This window comes from Trachypithecus francoisi, unplaced genomic scaffold (assembly GCF_009764315.1).
Source record: "Trachypithecus francoisi isolate TF-2019V2 unplaced genomic scaffold, Tfra_2.0 Lachesis_group5, whole genome shotgun sequence".
Classification (NCBI taxonomy): Eukaryota; Metazoa; Chordata; class Mammalia; order Primates; family Cercopithecidae; genus Trachypithecus; species Trachypithecus francoisi.
The window spans coordinates 28,353,140-28,368,678 of record NW_022681470.1 but is presented as its reverse complement, the minus strand read 5'-3'; the positions used below and the strand labels follow the sequence as shown (position 1 = coordinate 28,368,678).

Below are 15,539 nucleotides of genomic sequence, written 5' to 3'. Positions count from 1 at the left end.
ACACCCAGCTAATTTTTGTATTTTTAGTGGAGACAGGGTTTCACCATGTTGGCCAGCCTGGTCTCAAACTCCTGACCTCAGGTGATCCACCCACCTCTGCCTCCCAGAGTGCTGGGATTACAGGGGTGAACCACCACACCCAGCCACATAGAAGTCTCTTTAATAGCAGTCACATTCTATATCTGCAACATCCCATGGGTACGTTGTGCAGCCAGGGTAGCCACTGGCTGCACAAAGCTACTAAGCACTTGAAATGTGACTAGATTGACTGAAGAGCTGAATTTATTTTATTTTATTTTAATGAATTTAAATTGAAGTAGTCACAAGTGGCTGGTGGTCGTCCTATTGGACAGTGCAGGCCCGTTTCCTCACCAGACTGAGGAGAGGGAGATGTGTATGTCCAGCATCCAGCTGGCAATGACACTCAGCGCAGGCTCCTTCCCTGCCCCACACTGCTGAAGGCCACAGGTAAGAAGCCTGACTTCCACACCAACGGCACAGTCCACTACTATGGGGGTAGAAGAACTGGAGCACTTTTTGTTTCTAAAGAAGGCACGTTGGTTTTATTAAATGCATGGGGTCGGGGGAGATCGCAGAGTGATTACCCCAACTCCACAATGGGGTACAGAAGTTTTGACTCCCTTTCTCACAGGGGAGTCAGAGCACATGTATAAGCGCAGGCCTGGAGAGAGAACACCTGCAAGGACTCTAGGAAGAAGCAGATGAAATAAAGGATGACACGTGGGGATATTTTTTATATGTATATGTATGCCAGAATTATCACATTTTTGATGCCATCAAACAGTTTTGAAGAGCCCTGGAAGTCCTTAGAGGTGCACTGGGGCCTGTCAAGGAGCATGGAGAGGACTCAAGCAATAGACTTCTTCCCAACAGAACCACTCTACACTTGGCTGCTTTTCAGGGTAGAGTTTTCTGTTACAGAGTTTGAAAATCACTTCAAATCTCCCGGAAGCAAACTTTAAAACACTGTCAATAAACGTGAAACTCAACCACCGTAGCCCCAGCACATGGCACGGGAATGCAGCTCTAAAATACAGCACCACACAACTGTAGTGTCTCAGGTTGGGTTTTGAAAATCCAGCTACCTCAGGCTTCCCAGGACCTAAGATCTTTAAATTCTGGACTTCACACTTTGGGAGGCCGAGACGGGCGGATCACGAGGTCAGGAGATCGAGACCATCCTGGCTAACACGGTGAAACCCTGTCTCTACTAAAATACAAAAAAACTAGCCGGGCGAGGTGGCGGGCGCCTGTAGTCCCAGCTACTCGGGAGGCTGAGGCAGGAGAATGGCATGAACCCGGAGGCGGAGCTTGCAGTGAGCTGAGATCCGCCACTGCACTCTAGCCCGGGCAACAGAGCAAGACTCCGTCTCAAAAAAAATAAAAAAAAAAATTTAAAAAAAAAAAAAAAAAAAAAAATTCTGGACTTCAAAGGCCTAGACTTTTCACTGATTCAGATTTAGTAATAAACAACCAGGCCTGATAATTGTTTATTAGGTTGAATACAACTGACTACAGCAACAGTTCTATAGCATAACATAAATGAAAGATCAAAATATATGCATATCATATCAGAGACTTGGATTGAAAAACCAAAAATGGCTAAGTATATTAGCAAGGGTAAACCATGCTCTGTGGTGGTTCTAGGTGATGAAGAAAAATAGGAAAGAACAAAGATCTTCAAGAGTCTTCTAAGACAAACCTCAAGAATGCCACTGAAACTGTTTTCTGGAGTTCTGTGTAAGAATTCACTTCAAAACAAGTTTCACATCTTAGGAGACTGTGGGATCCTCAGCTGGAGAAGGAGGTGGGGCAGGAGGTACTGTGAGGTGGGTCCTGCGAGGGGGAGGGGTTTGTTCCAAATCCAAGTGGAAGAGCATCTCCTTAGCTTCATCACTTTTCTGGGTAATTATCTCTTTTCTAGGAAGAAAGGCACATTGAATGCCATTTGAATAAAGACAGGGTTTTAAATAAGCAGAGAGAAAAAGAATAGACTGGGCATGGTTGTTCATGCAGATATAGATAATCCCAGCACTTTGGGAGGCTGAAGTAGAAGGATCACTTGAGCCCAGGAGTTCAAGACCAGCCTGGACAACATAGGCAGACCCCCTCTCCACAAGAAAATAAAAATTAGCCAGGTATGGTAGCATGTACCTGTGGTCCCAGCTACTCGGGAGGCTGAGGTGGGAGAATTGCTTGAGCCCAGGAGATCAAGGATACAGTGAGCTGTGATTGTACCATTGTACTTTAGCCTGGGTGACAGAGTGAGACCTTGTCTCAAAACAACAAAAAAGAAAGAACAAAAGAAATACCCCAGATGCCAGCATCTAAAGAGAGTAGTTAACATTTTAGAGGACATCCTTCCAAGCTCCTCCACCCACACTCACCTTGCAGAAATGAGATCTACTTTATGAACACTTTGTCAGTCAGCTCTCCTCAGAGTGAGCTCAGCTGTCCCCATTGGTGCCATGGAACCAACAGAGTCGGAGTCTGCACCCTCACTCCTCCACCCCCATCCTCCAAGGGTCTCTTAGGATTAGAGCAGGAGTTCTTCTCATCAATTAGCTTTCTCCATCCCCTACTGGCCACTGTACATTTCATCCTGGGACAGGCTGTGTCTAAATCTTTCATTTGCATTCCAGCTATTCGTAGGGCCAGTCCAGTCTCAGGTTCACTTCACAGCTCCCTTTGGCCTAACTTGTCCCCATCCCCAGGCTGCGAGGTTCACCTCCCCTTCTGCTGGAGTATACCAGGGTCTTCCCATCCTCCTCAGGGCTGGGCAAACCTTGCCTTCAAGCGCATAGGACTAGCCTGTCAAGCTTTTACAGGTTCAGATTTAACTGTTCCCTGAACATTTACTATGTTCCAGGAACTAGAAATTACCTAGAAAGTAACCACATGTAGAATCTCAGTCCCCACATTAAATATTTCAGCTGAGCAAGCTGAGACAGAAGGTGATTTACCCAGATCATGTGACCAGTAGAAGGCAGAACTGGAATGCAAATTTAAATTTTAATCTGGGCACAAGTTCACTGCTGCCATCTCCCAATCAAAGCTGATCCCTAATGTTGCTGAAAGGATGTGGGATTATAGGAAAGGAATTGTTTGGTGGCTAGGACAGGCTGCAGAATTATGCCATCTCGTCCTTGGATGGACATTAGAGCGCAGGGACCACACTTCCTGCAGACAGAGCCCACTCTCACGGTCTAAACCCGTGGTGTCAAACTGGCCATGCACCACTCTCAACAAGGAGTTAACATTCCCATGTATGGTAACTAAGAAATGGTACCTAATTCCTATTCATCTGTTAGTATCTTACATCCTAATAATTTCTAAGGTCAAAAGGCATTGTAAACATTAGATGGAAGTCTGTATTTTCTATTTCAAATCAATAATTTTGATTTTTTTGACCAACTTCTTAACAGATTTAGTAAGATTATTATTTTTAATCTCATAATGTACCCGACAAAGAGCTCAAGCTAGAGGTGTCAGCTTGGGCCAGGCACAGTGGCTCTCGTCTGTAATCCCAGCATTTTGGGAGGCCGAGGCAGGTGGACCACTTGAGCCCAGGAATTTGAGACCAGCCTGGGCAACATGGCAAAACCCTGTTTCTATTAAAAATACAAAAAATTAACCAGATATGGTGTCACATGGCTGGTGGGAGGCTGAGGTAGGAGGATTGCTTAAGCCCCAGGAGGTTGAGGCTGAGGCTACAGTGAGCTGTGATTGCACCACTGAACTCCAGCCCAGGTGACAGAGTAAGACCCTGTCTCGAAAAAACAAAACAAAACAAAGTGATCCCCCTCCCCACCCTCTATCAAGAGCCACCAATGTGAAGTTTATCCCACCACCACCCACGTAGTGAACATACACAAATGGGTGTCATCACCCCTTGAAGGGCCATGTGAGAAAAGTCTGTTTTCCACAATGGATGACAAGGCAGTTTCCTCTTCTGTGAAATGTGTCTTGCAGCAGCATTAAATACATTTAAATAAACCAGTGCCAGCTACAGTTTCAGGCACTTGCTGGGGCTCAGTGTTATGCGCCATCCCAACCCCACAAGCGATCCAGAGGAAAGATTTTGGGTACCTCATGGTCATGGTGACTCGGCGCCTGGTTACCTCGGAGGTCAAGTCCTTGTAGGGGAGATTAATGCCGTTGTTTGCAGAGCTTTTCTGAGCCATGGCCTTGCACTCAGGGGATTTGAGGAATTTAAAGTTACTGCACCTGTGAGTGTAAAACACACATGCTGGCACCCATGCTTCAGGGGTCAGGAATGCTCCAGCTAGGTCCAGCATGGCACAGAGCATTCACTGCCTTACTCTCAGTGGGTCTTCCGGACAGCCTGGCCTTCATCCTCCTTCCCCCCAGGTCAAGAGGCAGATATTTCTTCAAATACCTATTATGAGGAGTGGGTGGCTAAGAGTAAAATCCGTGTTGGTTGTTTATATATAACAAATGTGATTATTCCAATCGTGCAATGGGCGGCTCTCATTGCCCCCAGATAACTCCGAGGAAATGGAGGCACAGAGAGGTGAACTGAATCTCCCCAGGTTGCACAGCAGCCCTGTCTCATGCTGGTTCCCCTCGAATGGCGCTATTCCAGAGGAGCCCTTTCCTCACAGGGCTGTTTGGCCTCACTGACACGTGCAGAGCTTTCTTCCTGGAACACTTACCTTCTAAAAAACAGGAAAGGGACATAAACAAGGCTGCGGCTGGGAGCCAAGCAACTTGTCCAGATATGCACATGGCATAGAGACTGGAGGATTGCTTTTGATAACAGAGATAGTGGCCACCCATTTACTGTCAGCCACCTTGGGATGTTCTTTTACTTTGTTCCCCTTCTCCTTTTTTTCTTTTTTGTTTGTCTGTTTGTTTTTGAGGCAGGGTCTGGCTCTGTCATCAAGGCTGGAGTGTATCGGAGCCATCTCGGTTCACTGCAGCCTCCGCCTCCCAAGTAGCTGAGACTACAGGTGCATGCCACCATGCCCAGCTAATTTTTGTATTTTTTGTAGAGATGGGTTTCATCATGTTGCTCAGGTTGGTATCAAACTCCTGAGATCAAGAAATCTGCCCTCCTTAACCTTCCAAAGTGCTGGGATTACAGGTGTGAGCCACCATGCCTGACCCTTTTACTTCATCTTATTTGATAACCACAGTAACCCCCCGTGTAAGTATTATGATCCTCATTCAACAAATGGGGAAACTGAGCAGTAGAGAAATTAGGTAGCTTTTCAGGAGTCACAGAGCTAGAATTAGAACCTAGGTCTGTCTGACTTCAAAGACTATAGTCTCTCCACTGCAGAGCCAAGTCATCTCCCAATAAACAGAAGATGAATTAGAATAATTCCCATTCCTAGACACCAGGTCACACTCAACGTGGTGACTCTGCCATTCTAGAGTATAGATTGCAACAGCCGGAGCTCACCAGCTTGATCTTTTGGCTGAAAAGGTTTGTTCTTATAAGGATGCCCAACTTACCTTTTAATCCCAGGTCAGCTTAACATATAACCGCTTTTACGCATCAACTCATGGATTTGCTAAGAAATATCCTTATGACATACTCTGTACCCACATACCAGCTACTTTACCACTTTGGAAAGAGAAAAGGTGAAAAAAGGACCACCAACGTCAACTTCCTCCCCTTGAGTCTTTTATCCTCCTGTAATCAGTCTCTCGGAGGAACTTGGGTTAATAAGATTGATTTGCAACCTTAGAAAGCAGCAGCTGAAGCAAATTACCCCTGGAGCCATGTCCTTGAGAAATCACCACAGATGTCACAGGGAGAGGATGGGTCTTGGGGGCAGAGCAGGGGAAGAGCTTTCTGCCATGTGAGCAGTGGGGAAGCACTGTCTTAGACGCTGGTAAACACGACATTGTGACCTAGTCTCTTTATCGGCTACTTTTTAAAAAGCTAATTCACGTACGCCCCTCCTCCCAGCGCCATCAGTCATCACTGATCCCACCTCTTCCTGATAATTCACAGCACTTCTGCCATGCTGGCAGGTGTTTCAGCTCTGAAATTAAAGAGTTGTTTGTGCCACTCCCACTTTTGATCTGAGTGATCTCGGGCAAGTAATTTAACTTCTAGAAGCCTTGGTTTTCTTATTTGTAAAAGAGGACTAATACTATCTTCTAGGGCAGTTGTGAGGGTTGAGAAAATATTTGCAAAAAATTCCTAATTTTGCCTTTCTTGCATTTTTTTTACTTTTAAAAATGTATTATTACTATTATAATTATTGAGACAGGGTCTCACCCTGTCACCCAGGCTGAAGTGCAGTGGTGAGATCATAGCATAGATCCCATAAGGCTGAGGTGGGAGGATCATTTGAGGCCAAGAGTTCAAGGCTGCAGTCGATTTCTTTACAACGATAATAAAACCACAATAGAAGAAATTTGCTATTTGGGAAGATAAGATGTAATGAAGCTGGGATTAAAAACAAGATTGACACAAGGTCTATACATACATAGATAGATACAGCTATTTCCCTTTGTCAACAAAGAGAGTCAAACTCTGTAAAACATTTGAAGAGATTCTGAGCCAAATGTGAGTGGCCAGGACCTGTGACACAGCCCTCAGGAGGTCCTGAGAACACATGCCCAAGGTGATCAGGGCGCAGCTTGGTTTTACACATTTTAGAGAGGCAGGAGACATCAATTAAATACATTTAAGAAATACATTGGTTTGGTCCAGAAAGGCAGGACAACTCAAAGCGGGGGCGCTTCTAGGCTATAGGTGAATTTAAAAATCTTCTCTTTTTACAATTGGTTGAGTTTTCTGAAGACCTGGGATTGATGGAAAGAGAATGTTCAGGTTAAGATAAAAGATGGTGGAGGCCAAGGTTCTTTCAAAGTCTTACAGTGACTGACCTTAGAGACAATAGATGACAAATGTTTCCTATTTAGATCTCAGTTAATCTCTTTAGGATTGGGAGGGTCTGGAAGAAAAAGATCTAGCTATGTTAATAGAGATTCTTTACAGATGCAAATTTGCCCCCACAAAGAATGGCTTTGCATGACCATTTCAAAATATGGTGAAGAAACATGTTTGGGGGTAAAATATTTTGATTTTCTTTCTTGTCTCATAATGTTATGCCAGAGTCAGGTTGGAGAGTTTAAGTCACAATTAGTGTTAAATAAAACCCATCTGAAGAGAATTTATGATTTGCAGGGCATGATGTCCCACACTCCTTACACAGGAATTTGGGCAAAATAAAAATCAGAGTTTAGTCCTCACCTTCATATAATGGAATGAAGGTACAGCCCTGTCCCCTGTATTAGTCAGGATTCTCTAGAGGGAAAGAGCTAATAGGAGATAGACAGATAGATAGATTTTATATAGATAGATTTTATATATCTATAAAGGGGTGTTTATTAAGTATTAACTCACAAGATCACAAGGTCCCACAAGCTGTCTGCAAGCTGAGGAGTAAGAAATGCCAGTCCGAGTCCCAAAACTGAAGAACTTGGAGTCTAATGTTGGAAGGCAGGAAGCATCCAGCACAGGAGAAACATGTAGGCTGGGGGCTAGGCCAGTCTCACCTTTTCACGTTTTTCTACCTGCTTATATTCTAGCTGGCAGCTGCGTAGACTGTGCCCACCCAGATGAAGAGTGGGTCTGCCTTTCCCAGCCCACTGACTCAAACGTTTTTTGTTTTTTTTGTTTGTTTTGTTTTGTTTTTGAGACGGAGCCCAGCTCTGTCGCCCAGGCTGGAGTGCAGTGGCGCAATCTCGGCTCACTGCAACCTCTGCCTTCCAGGTTGAAGCAATTATCCTGTGTCAGTCTCCCCAGTAGCTGGGACTACAGGCCCACACCACCACGCCCAGCTAATTTTTGTATTTTTAGTAGAGATGGGGTTTCACCCCGTCACCATATTGGTCAGGTGGTCTCGAATTCCTGACAGGCGATCCTCCCACCTCGGCCTCCCAAAGTGCTGGGATTACAGGCGTGAGCTACCACGCCCGGCCCTGACTCCAATGTGAATCTCCTTTGGCAACACCCTCACAGACATACCCAGGATCAATGCTTTGTATCCTTCAATCCAATCAAGCTGACACTCAGTATTAACCATCATGTTACAGGAAAGGGGTCCTGAACCAGACTCCAAGAGAGGGTTCTTGGATCTTGTGCAAGAAAGAATTCAGAGCGAGTCCGCAGTGCAAAGTGAAAGCAAGTTTATCAAGAAAGTAAAGGAATAAAAGAATGGCTACTCCATAGACAGAGCGACCCCAGGGCAACTGGTTGCCCATTTTTATGGTTATTTCTTGATGATATGCTAAACTAGGGGTAGAGTATTCATGCCTCCCCTTGTTAGACCATATAGGGTGACTTCCTGACATTGTCATGGCATTTGTAAACTGTCATGGCGCTGCTGGGAGTGTAGCAGTGAAGACAACCAGAGGTCACTCTAGTCACCATTTTGGTTTTGGCGGGTTTTGGCCAGCTCCTTTACTGCAAACTGTTTTATCAGCAAGGTCTTTATGACCTGTGTTTTGTGCCAACTTCCTGTCTCATCCTGTGACTTAGAATGCCTTAACTGTCTGGGAATGAGCCCCGTAGGTTTCAGCCTCATTTTCCCCAGCTCCTATTTAAGATGGAGTTGCTCTGGTTCACACGCTTCTGACAATCACACCCTCCAAGCCCAATTATATACTTTTTGAAAGCAGGGGCTGGGTGCAGTGGCTCATGCCTGTAATCCCAGCACTTTGGGAGGCTGAGGCGGATGGATCACGAGGTCAGGAGTTTGAGACCAGCCTGACCAACATGGTGAAACCCCATCTCTACTAAAGATACAAAAAAAATTAGCCAGGTTTGGTGGTGTTCACCTGTAATCCCAGCTGCTTGGGAGCCTGAGGCAGGAGAATCGCTTGAACCCGGGAGGCTGAGGTTGCAGTGAGCCGGGATCGCGCCATTGCAGTCCAGTCTGGGTGACAGAGTGAAACTTCCTCTCAAACAAACAAAAAAAAAAGGCGGCCGGGCACGGTGGCTCAAGCCTGTAATCCCAGCACTTTGGGAGGCCGAGACGGGCGGATCACAAGGTCAGGAGATCGTAGACCATCCTGGCTAACACGGTGAAACCCCGTCTCTACTAAAAATACAAAAAACTAGCCGGGCGAGGTGGCGGCGCCTGTAGTCCCAGCTACTCGGGAGGCTGTGGCAGGAGAATGGCGTGAACCCGGGAGGCAGAGCTTGCAGTGAGCTGAGATCTGGCCACTGCACTCCAGCCTGGGTGACAGAACGAGACTCCGTCTCAAAAAAAAAAGAAAAAAAGCGGGAGCCCAGTATTTTTCCCTTCCTCTTATCTCAGGGCTTGGCCAGGCTGAGCTCCTAGTGGGGACCCAACAATTACTTACATTGAATCAGAAGATTCAGGAGCATTGCCTTCTCATCTGTTCCTATAGCTATATGATTCCCAAAGTCTCTAAATCATGAAGGGTTTTCAAAGTATAGACAAATTTTTGCATTGTATTTGAATATGTCAGAAGCAATTATTGTATGTAAATTTCAGGAGATATACAGCCACCATAATGATTTCTTTTTTTGTTTGTTTGTTTTTGTTTTTGAAATGGAGTCTCGCTCTGTTGCCTCGACTGGAATGCAGTGGTGTCAGCTCACTGCAATCTCTACCTTCCAGGTTCAAACAATTATTGTGCCTCAACCTCCCGAGTAGCTAGAACCACAGGTGCCCACCACATTTTTTAATTTTTAGTAGAGATGGGGTTTCCCCATATTGGCCAGGTTGGTTTTGAACTCCTGACCTTAAGTGATCTGCCCATCTTGGCTTCCCAAAGTGTTGGGATTACAGGCATGAGCCGCTGCGCCCAGTCTTGATTTCTTTAAATAATCTGTTTTGTGTGTGTTTGTTTGCTACTGTTTTAGTTCAATGACTTTTGAAAACAAAATCTGAGCTTTAGCTAGGAACCCTCAGGGAGTCTGTTGTAGTTCAGATACATCTAAAGTGTTGACAACAGTATAATCCAGGAAAAATCACTATTTCCCACACTAGCCATCTTTTAGGATGTGTCATACTTCGCTGAAACATGTTCCTGAATCCTGACGTCTAAACATGAAGCTTACATTTCATACAAGGAGAGGTCCTGGTAATAAAGCAGTTGAACAATAAGAGAGTCTATTTCTTTACATTGATGATAATGAAACCACAATAGAAGAAATTTGCTATTTGGGAGGATAAGATGTAATGAGCTAGGATTCAAAACAAGGTCTGCTTGATACCAAAGTCCATACATGTAACAACCACATTTTCCACTCACCAAATACATACATGGGTAAAATAAAGCAAGAAAATGCATACTTTAGAAGCAATAGAAAAGTATCCAACTACAAGATATTGCTACCAATTTTAAAACAAATTAGGGGCACCAAAAGCTCTCTTAGATTCTTAGTTACTTGATAAATAGATTGAAATTATCTCAAATGATAGGGGCTGGTTGAGAGGATACTCATGTCAAAAGATACTCATGTCAAAGAAGGGGGATACTCGTGTCAAAAAAGGAGATAGTGAGGCCAGACGTGGTGGCTCACACCTGTAATCTCAGCACTTTGAGAGGCCAAGGTGGGCAGACCACCCAATGTCAGGAGTTTGAGACCAGCCTGGCCAACATGGTGAAACCCCGTTTCTACTAAAAATACAAAAAGTAGCTGGGTGTGGTGGCAGGTGCCTATAATCCCAGCTACTCGGGAGGCTGAGGCAGGAGAACCACTTGAATCCAGGAGGTGGAGTTTGCAGTGAGCTGAGATCACGCCACTGCACTCCAGCCTGGGTGACAGAGCAAGACACCATCTCAAAAAACAAACAACAAACAAAGAGGAGATAGTGATCCTCTTGAAAGAACAGGATGGGTGACCCTCGTGGGCCTTGCAGGAAGAATTGAACTGGAACCCCAAAGGCACATGTAGGAACTAGATTACCACGTCATCCCCTCAACAGCAGAGGCTATGGAACTAGATCACTATCACAAATGTGACTCAGTTATCCTCAATCTCTGCAAAATGTCTAAGGCCAATATAACTTTTTCTAGACATATATACATATCTGAGATAAAGGACAGTTAGCACTAAGGTGGGGTTATGAGTCCGTCAAGTGTACTATCAGCTCCCTTGACCAGCTCTTGAGTCTCTGAACTTGGTTGGTTGAGTGCCAATCCAGGTGACATTCACTTCTCTACGCACTCAGCACCTCCACCTGTGGAGCTGTATGTGGCTAGTGGAAAACATACAACCTTGATAGCCAGTCTTCCTTTAAATTCATGAGTGCAGCTGTAAGTGCATGCTCATCCTAGGCCTAGATACCTTCTCTTCTGTCCTCAAACCTCCAACACATCTTCCCAATTCTCATTCTTAGCTGAGGAAAATGGAAGCAATCATAAGAGAATTCCACACTCACCACGCCTACCCACCTTCCAATCTTCATGCCCGTGTTCTCTGTCTCCTCTCACCTTACTCTAGATGAACTATTGGCACTCTTTTCAGGGGCCAACCCTTCCACTCCAGCACTAGATTCCGTTCCCTCTCATCTACTCGAGGTCTTTGTTTGAACAATTCTCCTGTGTCTTTATTATCAAATTTCCCCTCTCTGTTGGAACTTTCTCATCAGTGAACAAACATGTTATTTCTCCCATTTTAACCTTCTCTTGTTCCCACTTTTCCCTACCACAAAACAAAGACACAAAAATTGCTTGTGAGAGACTTGTCTATATTCATTGCCTCCAATTCCTTTCCTTCAATTCTCTGTCAAATCCACTTTAAAAAACATTTGTCATATCGCTCAGTCACCAGCAGTAGTTGAAACAGGAAATAACTCACTCCTCCTTGAAGCATTGTCTTCATTGACTTCCAGGACACCACCCTCTCGCTTGGTCCAAAGTCACTGGCAACTCTTTCTCAGTCCCCTCTGCTTGTTTCCTCTTATTTTGCTATACTCGTAACAGGACAGCATCCAAGCCTCAGCCCTTGAATCTCTTCTATTCTCTACACTCATTTCCCTGTTGATCTCACCTAGTCTCATCACTTAATTGCCTGTCAGTTTCACAACTACACCAATTATCATGCTTGGGGTCAGCTTCCAGTCCATGCTGAGGTCCGAAGGGAGTACGTAGATGAGCAGCAAGAACACCTGGGAGGCTGTAGGCAGGTGAAAGATGATTTTATTCAGCAGCAGCTCTCATCAACAACTTTCTCACCCTGTCTGCCTTGTCTCAGCTGCTTAGTCCACTGGCTCCCACACACAGCTGCCGAGACAGCTCTCCCCTCCCTCAGGGTCAGCAGGTTAACTTTTTCTCTCTCTGGGCTCAAGCTGAGCCATGCTGTGCCCTGGCTTCCCACTGTCTGCAAAATGGACAGCTTTGGTTCTCTTTCTCTAGGTGCCAGCATGCCTGTATAGTGTCAGCAGGGCAATTATACCTTTTACAGACAACAGTGGCTTAGAGCCAAATGCTGAGCCTTCCCATGTTATGGCGACATGGCTGTGATAACAAGGGGAGTTATATGCCTGTGCTCTAAACTCACTGACTCACTCTGGATGTTTACCTCGGCCTATCCTGGACCAAAGCACAGCCATGTTCCTTACAATGCCATCCATCTATAGGAGATGACATCTATCAATCTGTCTCTCCAGCCCCGATCTCTTTCCTGAACGCAACCAATATATCAGCTGCTGACTTGACATCTCAATATAACCAATAAACCTGTAAATTCAACATGTCCAAGACTGAACTCCTGATCACCTCCTTCAAACCTGTTCCAGCAGCTGTCTTCCTCTTTTTTGTTGTTGTTGTTGTTATTTATTTATTTGAGACAGAGTCTCACTCTGTCACCCAGGCTGGAGTGCAGTGGCATGGTCTTGGCTCACTACAACTCCTGCCTCCCCGGGTTCAAGCAATTCTCCTGCCTCAGCCTCCCCAGTAGCTGGGATTACAGGTGTGCACCACCATACTGGGCTAATTTTTGTATTTTTAATAGAGACAGGGTTTCGCCATGTTGGCCAGGCTGGTCTCAAACTCCCGAGCTCATGTGATCCACCTGCCTCGGCCTCCCAAAGTGCTGAGATTACAGGCATGAGCCACCGCGCCCGGCTCTTTGTTTTGTTTGTTCATTTGTTTGTTTTGAGATGGAGTTTTGCTCTTGTCACCCAGGTTGGAGTGCAGTGGCATGATCTCGGCTCACTGCAACCTCTGCCTCGGGGGCTCAAGTGGTTCTCCTGCCTTAGCCTCCCGAGTAGCTGGGATTACAAGTGTGTGCCACCATGCCCGGCAAAGTTTTGTATTTTTAGTAGAGACAGGGTTTCACCACGTTGGCCAGGCTGATTTCGAACTCCTGACCTCAAGTGGTCCACCTGCCTCGGCCTCCCAAAGTGCTGGGATGACAGGCGTGAACTACCGCTCCTGGCCCCATTTCTGTTAACAGCAACCCCATCCTTTCGGCAGCACAAGCTCCAAATCTAGAAGTCATCTTTGTCTTATCTCTTTCTCTCTCTCTCAAACCAACATTCAGTCCATCAGCAATGGATTTTCAACTCTACTCTTCAGTTATACTTAGAATCCAGCCACTTCTTATCACCTCCACTGTTACCATCCTGGTCCAACTCACCATTATCTTTGGCATAGATTAAGCCTGTCTGGTTCCCTGCTTTCATCCTTGTCACTTTCAATCTGTTTGCAACATGCAGCCAGAACAATCTTTAAAATTATGTCATGTTACTACGCTGTTCCAAACTCTCCATCGCTTTTTATTTCACAGAGTAAAAGCCAAAAGCCTTACAATGGTCTTCAAGGTCTGATAGAATCTGCCTTCTTCCCCCGACCTCGATTTCTTTGATCTGTCAACTCCTATTACTCTCCCTTTTCTCAGTCAGTTTCAACCATCTGGCCTCCTTACCATTCTTACCATTCCTTGAACACCCAGAGATATTCTCCCTTCAAGTCAGGTCTTTGCATTTGCTCATACCTGTGCCTGGAATATGCTTTTCCCAAATATCTTGATATCTGTTCCCTTCAAGTCTTTGCTCAGTGTTGTCTGCACAGTGAGGCCTTCGTTGACTACTCCATCTAAAATGTAGAAAAAAGGCATGCATTTTTGTCTACCATGTTCACTGCCATGTCTCAACATCTAAAACAATGATGTTGCAGTGAATGCTGTGGGGCTCCCATCCACATCCCCTTTGCAGCTGAGGCAGTTGTTGCCCTGCTGCTGGCAGTGTTGGTGGTGATGACTCTCAGCTGAGTACCTCGCCAGGCGTTGCTCTCAGCTGAAGAAAGTTGCCTTAGCCACGTTTCTGCCCCTCTCCTAGAGCTAAAGGCTAGCCTGCAACAAATGACTTGCCCACCACTGGGGATATGAAGGCTCAGCCCCCTTGCCTCAACTTGGGATGACTCTAAAGATTCATCCCCAGCTGCAGAGCTGCCAGTAGGTTAGCTGAGGCCTTTATTGTAACTGCACCATGGTTCAACTGCTCCCTCTGCCCAATCCTACTTACTTAATTCTCCCAGATATTGATGCAGAGGGCACTCCCACAATGAACTTTCTGCACATAAATCTTGATTTCAGTGTCTGTTCCCAGTATTCTGTTAGAAACTTGACCTAACACCATTTGTATCAGTAGGGGACAGAGGAAGTAAACTCTAAAAAGACTTTTGGCACTGGATTACCAGGTAATGTGGACCGCACCACTCGCAGTAATTGAGCATTAGTATCCCTTGGAAAACTGTAATGGCACAATTGTTAAATTTTTCCCTGGTGTTGAATTGGGAGGGGATACTGTTAGAAGGGAATAAACTGGCAGGTGCATTATCTCAAGCTTTTGCGAGATTCAGGGGAAGTACTAAATATAAGGACAATGCCTCTTGCTGGGTGCTATTGATGAATTTGAGAAAGACAATGAAAGACTGGACTCCCAATCAGCCATTGCAAGTGAAGTGATAAAGTCAGAGGCCTCTTTAGCAGCATAATAAAGAGGCTTGGCCGGGCGCGGTGGCTCAAGCCTGTAATCCCAGCACTTTGGGAGGCCGAGACGGGTGGATCACGAGGTCAGGAGATCAAGACCATCCTGGTCTACACGGTGAAACCCCGTCTCTACTAAAAAATACAAAAAACTAGCCGGGCGAGATGGCGGGCGCCTGTAGTCCCAGCTACTCGGGAGGCTGAGGCAGGAGAATGGCGTAAACCCGGGAGGCGGAGCTTGCAGTGAGCCGAGATCGCGCCACTGCACTCCAGCCTGGGTGACAGAGCAAGACTCCGTCTCAAAAAAAAAAAAAAAAAAAAAAAAAAAAAAAAGAGGCTTTCATTTCCCACAGCCGAAGGGCAGTAAAAGCTGAGGATAAGGCTGAGGATTTAGGTGTGGTGGCTCACACCTGTAATCCTAGCACTTTGGGAGGCCAAGGCAGGAGGATTTCTTGAGCCCAGGAGTTCAAGACCAACTGGGGCAACATAGTGAGACCCTATAATCTACAAAATATGAAAAAGTTAGCCAGGTGTGATGGCTTGTGCCTGTAGTCCCAGCTAC

At 45.6% G+C, this 15,539-nt stretch overlaps 1 protein-coding gene across 1 annotated transcript; it reads right to left on the bottom strand.

The window, feature by feature from the left end:
• Positions 1-1,605: 1,605 nt before the first annotated feature.
• MYOCOS (myocilin opposite strand) lies at positions 1,606-4,247 on the bottom strand. The gene is made up of 2 exons (XM_033200559.1): positions 4,111-4,247; positions 1,606-1,941 (listed from the first exon to the last, which is right to left on the bottom strand). The coding sequence occupies exons 1-2, from the start codon at positions 4,203-4,205 to the stop codon at positions 1,794-1,796; spliced, it is 243 nt and encodes an 80-aa protein (XP_033056450.1). The 5' UTR covers positions 4,206-4,247; the 3' UTR covers positions 1,606-1,793.
• Between the last annotated feature and the right edge of the window lie 11,292 nt (positions 4,248-15,539).

What these genes read in the sequence shown, in the direction of transcription:
- MYOCOS (XM_033200559.1), bottom strand. Translation starts at nt 4,205, where the DNA reads ATGGCTCAGAAAAGCTCTGCAAACAACGGCATTAATCTCCCCTACAAG. An exon ending in CGAGTCACCATGACCATGAG is followed by an intron (nt 1,942 to 4,110) that starts GTACCCAAAATC and finishes CTTTCTTCCTAG; the next exon opens with AAAAGAGATAATTACCCAGA.